At 47.8% G+C, this 10,454-nt stretch overlaps 1 protein-coding gene across 1 annotated transcript in view; it reads left to right on the top strand.

Moving 5' to 3' along the window:
• Window positions 1–214: 214 nt before the first annotated feature.
• Tmem114 (transmembrane protein 114) overlaps window positions 215–10,454 on the top strand; it is an 18,278-nt gene continuing 8,038 nt past the window's right edge. Inside the window, exons 1-3 of the mRNA XM_031364616.1 lie at window positions 215–279; window positions 476–950; window positions 1,213–1,293. Of these exons, the coding sequence (XP_031220476.1) occupies window positions 734–950; window positions 1,213–1,293 (298 nt within the window). The 5' untranslated portion in view covers window positions 215–279; window positions 476–733. The remainder of the gene's footprint in view (window positions 280–475; window positions 951–1,212; window positions 1,294–10,454) is intronic.

Raw genomic sequence — 10,454 nt, 5'->3', positions numbered from 1 at the left:
AAAGAACCCCCAAAAAAACCTCCTACATTTTCTTTTGTAGCCAGCCCAGGAAAATTATTTGAAGGTGCATTTTGGAATCAAAAGCCCTTTAGGCTTTGCAGGAGACTCTGTAGCCCCAAACTAGAGAAAGTCACTGTCTTCTGACTCCCTAGTGTCTGAAGTCGGCCTTCTCTTCAGCTCCGCCCCCTTGGCACCTCCCTCAGTCCAGCCTGCTCGCCTTGGGAGCCCAGTCTTCCTGAGGTTTCAGGGTACCCTGAACCGGAGCGTTGGGAAGCGAAGGTAGACGCGGGCTGAACTGGGGGCGCCAAGGTAGAGGTGTGGGGAGAACAGGGAGGACTGAGGCCGACAGAGGCGGGGAGTGGCTGGAGGGATTCGTGGAGAGTGAGGCAGGGAAGTGGAGGCAGTAGTCGGGGACTGGGGAGAAGAGTGCAGAGCCAGAAGGAAGGAGACTGTGTAACTGAGCACGGGGGCGCAGGTTGGAGCTGCGAGAGGAGGTGACACCAGTGCTGGTCGGACCCGAGGAAGATCGGAAGGCACCAGGGTGGAGGTCTGCGGGGATCAGACCTTGAGGTCGCGGGTCTGGGCGGGAGCACGTGCGGGTGGGATCGCTTAGGTGAGGGCGGTGGGGCCAGAGTTTGAGCCGGATTCCAGATCCACTCTGGAGAATCTGGGATTCAGCGAACAGACGGAGAGCGTGGGCAGGAGCCGGCGCCCGGGGGCCCTACGCTGGGAGATGCGGGTGCACCTGGGCGCTCTGGCGGGAGCGGCGGCGCTGAGCGGGGCTCTGAGCTTCGTGCTGCTGGCAGCCGCCATCGGCACCGACTTCTGGTACATCATCAACACGGAGAGGCTGGAAAGGAGCAGCCAGAGGGTGCGGGACCAGGGACCGGCCAACCGCAGCCAGCAAGAGCCTCTGAGCTCACACTCCGGACTCTGGAGGACTTGCCGGGGTAAGGGTCCTCCCAGGGTCCGCGTTCTCACCTGGGTGCGGTACCTGGGACTTGTTGCTTGCCTCATACTCCTTTCTCAACCTCCAAGCTCACAATGCCAAACACTTAGGGGTGCTGGAAGTCTGGCCTGCAAAAGTGCGAGGTGCCCAGCTTACAAGTGCATAACACCCCCTTGCTTTCTTGGGCGGGAGACATCTAGGGCGGCTTTGGGGGAGGGGGAGAATTCCAGGGTTCTGCCTGTGAAACTCCTTCCTCCTATCAGTCCAGAGCTCCTGCACGCCTTTGATGAACCCTTTCTGGCAGGAGAATGTGACGGTCAGCGACTCCAGCAGACAGCTTCTCAGTAAGTCTGGGGACAATGGATGGAGGGAACAGTCTCTCAGTTTTGATGCTCTTCTCCAAACCTGGGTTCCTGAACTTCAGTGGTCAAGGAGGCGGTGGGTAGGAGGCCTGTGACCAAAGGGCCTGAGAGGGTGGGGGCGGGGCCACTCTTGCTTTAACTTTAAGGTGTGCAGAATTCATCCGACCGACAGCCCTGTGCGCCAAGCAGCTTGGTGACTGAATAAGATTTCAAATCCAGGCAATGCTCTCTAGGCCCTCATGGACTTGCTGCGGAGAGAGGTAGTCACTACACAGGCAATTGCATTTGAGTGGCAGTCCTCGTGAAAGAAGGTGGGGGAGTCCAAGACCACATCCAAACACCTTTGGATAGTGAACGCTGAATGAAAGGTCTTGTCCGGTAGTCTGAGGGCCAGCTTGTCAGTAGAAAGAGTGTGGAGTGATTTTTTTGTTTGTTTGTTTTTTGTTTTTTTGTTTTTGTTTTTTGGTTTTTCGAGACAGGGTTTCTCCGTCTAGCCCTGGCTGTCCTGGAACTCACTCTGTAGACCAGGCTGGCCTCGAACTCAGAAATCCGCCTGCCTCTGCCTCCCAAGTGCTGGGATTAAAGGTGTACGCCACCACCACCCGTGTGGAGTGATTCAAAGCAGGTACTTTGGAGGAGGTGAGCATCCTGCTGCCTGAAGGGCCGTCTGGATTTCCTAGCACCTTCCACTGGGCCTACAATTCCTTAGAGAAGTGAAGCTCAATATAAAAGAGGAAAGAGGCTTGAATGGCACCCGTGGAAGGACAGAAAAAAGGAGGGTAATTTTGTTTATTGGAATTTAGAGCTGCCCAGACACTCAGCCAAGAGCTTTCCATCACTGTTTCTGACTCTCACATCTACCTGCTTGAAGTTGGTACCTCTCTCTTCTCTCCACCACTGTGTCAGTACTGGGTATTAAACCCAAGGCCATGTTCATACAGGCAAACATTCTACCGCTGAACTCAATCCCTGTCTCTCTCTTCTTTGTTTCAGTTTTTATTTTAAACAGAGTGCCACTAAGTTTTCTAGCCTGACCTTGAACACACACTGCAGCTCTGTCAGGCCTTGGACTTGCACGTATGTCTCAGCCCTTGAGTAGCTGGAATTATATTCAGCACCAGGCCTGGATCGTTGTCTCTGTTTTTGACTTGCACTTGGCAACCGAGTCCAGGAGGGTCCCTGTCTTAGTCAGGGTTTCTATTCCTGCACAAACATCATGACCAAGAAGCAAGTTGTGGAGAAAAGGGTTTATTCAGCTTACTTCCATATTGCTGTTTATCACCAAGGAAGTCAGGACTGGAACTCAAGCAGGTCAGAAAGCAGGAGCTGACACAGAGGCCATGGAGAGATGTTCCTTACTGGCTTGCTTCTCCTGGCTTGCTCAGCCTACTTTCTTATAGAACCCAAGACTTCTAGCCCAGGGATGGCACCACCCACAAGGGGCCCTACCCCCTTGATCACTAATTGAGAAAATGCCCCACAGCTGGATCTCATGGAGGCACTTCCCCAACTGAAGCTCCCTTCTCTGTGATAATTCCAGCCTGTGTCAAGTTGACACACAAAACCAGCCAGTACAGTTTCCTAGAGGGGATCTGAAATGAGGATGGGTGTCCATAGACCTTGGGTGTTGGTAGTCTTGGATAGACAGCTTGTGGCTTATGAAGTTATCCTTAGCCCGCCTCTCTGTTTCTTCCCTAGTCTTCCCTATGCATGTCAGATGCCTTCTTGCCATGGGACTTTGCACATGCTGATTCCTGACATCTTCCTGATATCTCTCTGCTCCTACCTACCAGCTTAGCTTTGAAAATTCTGTCTCATTGAACGGGTCATTTGGCTTTTTGAAGTGTAGAATCTTACTTTTTCATTAGACGGTACATTCCATGAAGGCAGAGATTTTCTCTATCCTGCCCATTGTTGAACTCTCAGTACTTAGCATAGAACCTGGCAGAGGGCAGATCACAAGGCAAAAGTCTGCAGAACAAACATGAGAGTGAATGCAAGCTACATTATGGGTCAAAATTATATAGATATGAATGAATGGAACAGTCTGTGAATGGATGGATGGATGGATGGATAGATTGAGTGATTAGATAGATGGATGAGTGAATGGATGAATGAATGAATGGAGGGGTGAATGACTGGATAAATGGATGAGTGGATAATGGATGGATGGAGGATTGAATGACTAGATGGGTGGAGGAGTGAATGGATAGATGGATGTACAAATAGATGACTGGAACCAAACTGTTTCTCTCAAGTCCAGTAGCATTCTGGGAAATATTTAACAAATAGCTCTCTTGAAAAAAATTTTAAAGCCCTGTGTTTATAATACTAGCCCTTTTCTGTGCTGCATTTTCACTTTGACCAGTTTTAAATTGTCAGCATAATATTACCTGCTCACAAAATCCCCAAATCTTACCTGGCCATTGTCAGTTCCAGCACAACTCTGTGTAAGTTTCTACTGCCAGAGGTTCTCCTGTGGTCATCCCTATGTGGGAGCTGAGGAGGGGTGCAGGAGGGCGGGCGGGAGTCTAGCTGCGTACTCCAGCTGCACTGAGAGGTGCTTTGGCTGTTGTTTGAGTACTGCCTCAAGAATCATGTAGAATTCTGTGTTTGAAGTACAGGAGAGAAGGGTCTAGTCCTAACCCAGTGCCTTCTCTGGCCCTCTTGCTCCTGGAGTAGGTTTCTTGGCCTTTCTGAGCCTCATTTCCATACTGATCAAAATGAGATGTCAAACCCATCAAGGGCACTGTCAGGACCGCACAACACAGGATTGGAAACACACAAAACCCTTAGGAGGCTGAGTCAGGAAGACCAAATGTTTAAAGACTGCTGAACTCCAATGTGAGTTCAGTGTCAGCCTGCAGATACAGTGACTTGCTTAGGATGCACTAAGTCCCAGGTTCTACCCCCAGCACTGAGGGAGAAAATAATAACAGCAATAATAAAATAAGACATCGCATGATCAAAGTGAACACTGTTAAGACCCCACTTTGCTTTTTGGGTGTTGTGTGCAGTGCCTCAAAGAAGGGCTTGGCAGGCTCAGGGCTGGCTCTCAGCAGTCACTCACTGTCCTTCCAGGCTCCTTTTTACCTGTGACACACTGGTGACGTCACTCAGTCACCTTGTCCTGCTTAGATCCCTTTGGATTCACATCCACATTGTTGGCCCGGGGCCGGCTTTCCTCTCAGCTTGCTGCTGCCATGGCCTACTTGTCCCCCCGAGCCTGAGAAGCAGGCAGATTCTTAGCTGCACTCAGCCAGCTCCTCACCTGGGTTGTAAGTCCAGGCAGCAGCTTTGGGTGTGGCCTTAGGCCTCGCCTCTGACCGGCTGGGTCTCAGCTCCCTCACACTGAGAGTAGAAACTATCTTCCTTCTAATCTTCTTTAAAATCTCCCTATTGCACAGAGAGCTTTAAAAATTCCGTTTACTACTATTGTGTGTGATGTCTGTGTGTAGATGAAAGGACAACCTCATGAGCTGGTTCTTCCAACCTTTATCTGGGGATGCACTCAGGCCATGGGACAGGCATGGCAAGCACTTTACTCACTGAACCGCTTGATGGCCTCCTTCTAAACTTGTGGTGAGGGCGGAATTTGGGAGTTGCCTTTAATAAGTCCAGGGTGGCGGGTGCTTGGTTACAGATAGGAGCTGGGGCTGTTGTTAACTCTATTGTATTAGCCAGGAATGAGGGCAAGCTGCCCCTTTGGACTGCACACTCATTGAAATCACCCCCAGAGAGAGCTTTTTCTCAGAATTGGTTTTTCCCCATAAATGAATTTTGTTTGGTCCAAGCTCTTTATGGTGTAAAGATGTTCCAGTCATTTAAAGATCCGCTACATTGGCCAGAGAGACAGGTCAACAACAGAGTTCTGAGTCAACTCCCTAAGCTCATCCTGGTGGGCATGGATGGGCAGAAAACCCAAGCCTGCCAAGGGACCACTTGAATGCATTCTGACCCCTACAGGCAGAGTGGTCAGGCAAACCTGATCACCACTGCCTGTTGATTCCATTTGGCCATCTGGGAGAAGGAACGCGAGCAGACTTGCAAAGTTCAGGAGCAGATGGCCCAACTCCTTACCTCTTCCAGTCAGGGGACAGAGAAAGCCATCTGCTCTAGAGTGAGCTCTGTTACTGTGACAAAACTCCCTGACAAAAGCAACTTAGGCAGCAGTTCTAGTTTACAGTCTACTATTATGAGGAACATAATTGGGGCCATGGTCAATAGCAAAGAGGGATGGATGGAATTTTGCATTCATGCTTGTATTTTCTCTGCTTCATATTGTCCAGGGCATGTTGCATGAAATAATGAAATGATGCCTTCTACATGCAGGGTGGATCTTCCCACCTCAACCAACAATCAAGACACCTCACCCCAAAGACATGCTCATAGGCCAACCAGATTTAGATAATTTTACATCCAGACTCTTCCTGAGCGAAAGCCAATCAGTTCGGCATCCAGGGGACATGCTCCTTAGTAGCAGAGTCTTGATAATCAGGCTTGAGTATTTATCTGGCTTTCAAATTCGCTCTAGGGAAATGCTTTTGGGGGCAAGGAGGTTACCACTTAGCTCTCTCAATGAGCCCAATGGACATTGAGCAGACTAGGGTTGTCAGTCAGGAGTCTCTCTGTAGCAAATGACAGAAATACAGATTATGCCAACCTAAAGAGGAGGAATGGCTGGACCACGTTTTTTGAGGCGGTCCAGTGTGTTGGGATCTCTGGGGCTCCCTTTCTTTTCCTCCTCCTGTGAGCTTCACTTTGGAAGGGGGTCTGTTTGGACCTGAGTCCTGCAGCCCAGCAGAGAGGGGTTCTGCACTGCTGAAACTTCCAGTCAGGTATCCTATTGGGCTAGATCGAGTCATGTACCTGTGTGTTGAGCCAATTGCATGAAGCTAAAAAGATGTTGTATGGTGATTGGCCAGGCTGACACCATTTATTTATTTATTTATTTATTTATTTATTTATTTATTTATTTAATTGTTTTCCTCCCCAGTCAAGATTGGTGTGTGTCACTATGCCAGGCCTTGTGGTCACTCTTAATATAGGTGCAGAAATGGCATCAAGCCCTTTAAAAACAAGGGATAAAAAGTGGGGACTCTTGACTGCAATTATCTACCTATGTATATTCTTAGCAGTCACCCGTGCCTTTAAGTGGGTTCTTCTGGGAGGAAATGAGATCCTATATGCAAAGATCCAGGGATAGGATCTGTATACAGTAGGAGCTCAATTAATGCCTAAATGTTTAATGTAAAATGGAACTAGTAATTAGAGATTTGTTTATTTTAGAGATTTCTGGAAGCTGGTAGGCTGGCTTAGTGGGTGCTTGCTGTGCAAGCCTATAGATTGGGTTTTGTCCCTGGAACCCATGGAAACATGGTAAGAGAGAATTGACTCCACAAAGGGATCCTCTGAGCCCTACATGCATATATGCAGATATATGCATATGCAGATATGACACATGTGATCAGATATGACAGAGACATGGTCTCTCTAATAATATGCATGCATGCACAACACAATAATAAAATTTTTAAAAAAGAATGTTTTTGTGTGTGCATGTGTGTATGTGGTGTGTGTGTGTGTGTGTGTGTGTGTGTGTGCATATGTACATGTTAGTCATATACTTGTGGAGGCCAAAGGTGGATGTTGGGTTTCTTCCTCTATAACTTTATACCTTATTTTTTTGAGATAGGGTCTCTCGCTGTACCTGGAGCTTACTATTTCAACTAGACACCTGGTAGTAAGCCCCCATGACCAGATTTCCCCCCTGCCCAATCTACAGGGTTACCAGTGGGTGCTGCCATACCTGGTGTTAGTTTGGGTGCTGGGGTTTTGAATTCAGGCCCTCATGGTTGCAAGGCAAGCATTTCACCCATGAGCCATTTCCCCATCATGATCCAATGGTTCATTTAGTATGTATTTCTTTCACACTAGCATTGGACTGTCTGGCATTGAATATCATCAGATATTGGCTTCTCTGGGCCAAACACTGGTCTTATCTCTTCACACATATCAACTGATTTAATCTCCACCACAGACAGCCTATACCAATATCATACCTATTATTATCATACTCAGTGTTGTAGGTGAGAAAACATGGTACACAGCAGGTAGCTGACTTACATTTGTATAATGGCTGGCAGGTTTGGGACTTGAACGCTGGCAGTTTACTTCCCCTCTGTTGGAACGCTGCTGTTCTGAGCCACGTTTTAGTGCAATGCATGTACAAGACCATAGGCTTGGGAAGCTGGCCTGCCATGAAAGCATGGGACTCAAGCTCACTACCCAGACCCTGCAAAACCCAGTCCAAACAACAGCCAAAACCAACCCAAAATTCATAAGCCCCCTGAAAAAAACCCATCAGCTATGGCACATGCTTGTCACCCCAGAACTTGTAGGTGGATGGTCAAAAGACAGGTGGATCTGAGGTTCTTTGTCTAGACGGCTGAGTTATGAATTCCAGCTAGAGACTGTCTTGAAACCGAACTGAATGATGCTCTTAGAAATGACACCTGAGGTTGACCTCTGGCCTCTATGTATACACCATACAGGTTCACTCAGACTTGGACGTATATGAACATGTAAACATACACACACACAGACAGACACATACCACACCACACACATACACACACACACACACACACACATACACACACACACACACACACACACACCACTCGGGGCCAGAGTTTCAAGCTATACTGCCTCAGGCAAGAGACTTTGAAGAGGATAAGTAAGCAAAGACAAGAGATAGGTTTGGGTCAGTATGTTCCAGAGAGAGCCAGAAATCCCATGATTCTGAATGGTGGGCTAGAATGTGCTTCTAAGAGGTACGTCTGATCTTTCCAGATCCATCTTCAGCTCTGTCTCTTCTGAGTAGGTGACCATGGTCAAGCTGGTCAGACGAGGACTCAGAGGGTCAAATGCTTTTCCTAGCAAAACAGGCTGGCAGCAGAGGCTGACTGAGGTTGGAGGCCTGGCCTGGCTACCTCTGAGAAGATGAGGTTAGGGGGAAAAAATATCACCAGACTGGGTTTCCTGGCATTCGGGAAATGGGCACTGCAGTCGTGTGGAAAATTAAAATGAAGCTGGAGGCGAAACGAGAATGGAAGAGTGGGGGTGGAACCAGAGGGGACATAAAACACACAATGTCACAAAGCTCTGGGCATAGCAGGGAAATAATGTGTGATTTCCTCAGAGTGGTGCTGCAGGCAAGGTGGGGTGCAGAGAGTGAGAGAGGCCAGAGCCCCACAGTTTGTCCTGCTTTGGATATGAAATCCCCTCTCATAGTCTCAGACTGTGGAGAGGTGACTGGGTGGCAAGAGCAGAGAGGACACTGAGTGGCACTGACTGTATCCATGGCTGAGTCTGTGGATGAATTTGAGCTGATGAACTTTAGGAGGAGCTGGTTGGAGGAAGTGGCTGTCCTTGGCCTTTCCCACCACCACTCCATCTCTCCCTGGCTACTTAGAGATGAGTAGCTTTCTTCTGCTCTGGCAGTTCTACCCTGTCACCAGCCCGAGGGCCAGGAAGCCTGGTGAGCACAGAATGTGAAGCCTTGGAAACTCTGAGCTCAAAGCAACCTTTCTTTTTGCTTTTCTCTCAACCAGATGTTTTGCTACAGCAATGAAAAGCTGACTAATGCAGGACCTCAACACCTTGGGAGTGTGAAGGCTTGGGTATGAAGGCAGCCTTTCTGGGGCACCTACAGAAAGCCAATCTCATGTTTAAAAATCTTAAAATGTCGATTCAACTTGTATGATCTCTGTGATGTCTCTAGGATGAGGTTTACCATGCTTGTTTGAAGCTGTGGGGGAAAAGCCTTGGGGAGTTGGTTGGCGGATGAGAAGATATTTATGTGTATACACAATGTAAAGGAAAATTATGGAGCCTGTAAGAAGAAAAGATTAATATGCCTAGAACATTAAGCTGCATGGAGGAATGGCCATGCCAGTTACACAGTGTTACAGTGATACAGTTACACAGTGTTATAGTGTTACAGTTATACAGTGTTACAGTTATACACTGTTACAGTGTTACAGTTACACAGTGTCACAGTGTTACAGTTACACAGTGTCACAGTGTTACAGTTACACAGTGTCACAGTGTTACAGTTACACAGTGTCACAGTGCTACAGTTACACAGTGTCACAGTGTTACAGTTACACAGTGTTACAGTGTTACAGCTACACAGTGTTACAGTTACACAGTGTTACAGTGTTACAGTTACACAGTGTTACAGTGTTACAGTTACACAGTGTTACAGTTACACAGCATTACAGCGTTACAGTGTTACAGTTACACAGTGTTACAGTCACACAGTGTTACAGTGTTACAGTTACACACTGTTACAGTGTTACAGTTACACAGTGTTATAGTGTTACAGTTACACACTGTTACAGTGTTACAGTTACACAGTGTTACAGTCACACAGGGTTACAGTTACACAGTGTTACAGTGTTACAGTTACACAGTGTTACAGTTACACAGTGTTACAGCGTTACAGTGTTACAGTTACACGGTGTTACAGTTACACAGTGTTACAGTGTTACAGTTACACAGTGTTACAGTGTTACAGTGCTATAGTTACACAGTGTTACAGTTACACAGTGTTACAGTTACACAGTGTTACAGTTATACAGTGTTACAGTGTTACAGTTACACAGTGTTACAGCCTTGCACTGCTGTTTGCTGTCATTCCTCAGCTCGATTAGTCAGTGTTCCCTTAAGAGGACACCTGACTTGTTTGACTCATAAGCACAGAAAGTTTATTTTTGCTCATGGATTCCAAGGTCGCACTGTGCTGCTCTCAGTTGGGCCCATCATTTTGGGGCTGTGGTGACACAATGTGGTGGAGACACTTGGCTGAGCAAAACAGCTCCCTTACATTCTTACAGCCAGGATGTAAGAATGAGACGAGACCAGGCTCCTGCAGTGTTGTTGGAAGGCACACTTCCATCCACTTCCGGCCTCACTCCAGGCCCCAGATCCCAATGTTCTCATCACCTCCTGACAGTACCAGGCTGGAGACCAAGCTTTGGAGACACTTATCCTAGCCACAGCCAGTATAATACTCAGATCTATAATGATACCATACAGCCATCTATAACGTAATGACACCATGATCACCATAGCTA

The sequence above is a fragment of the Mastomys coucha genome, unplaced genomic scaffold, assembly GCF_008632895.1.
Source record: "Mastomys coucha isolate ucsf_1 unplaced genomic scaffold, UCSF_Mcou_1 pScaffold12, whole genome shotgun sequence".
Lineage (NCBI taxonomy): Eukaryota > Metazoa > Chordata > Mammalia > Rodentia > Muridae > Mastomys > Mastomys coucha.
This window is presented reverse-complemented; position numbering and strand designations above follow the sequence as displayed.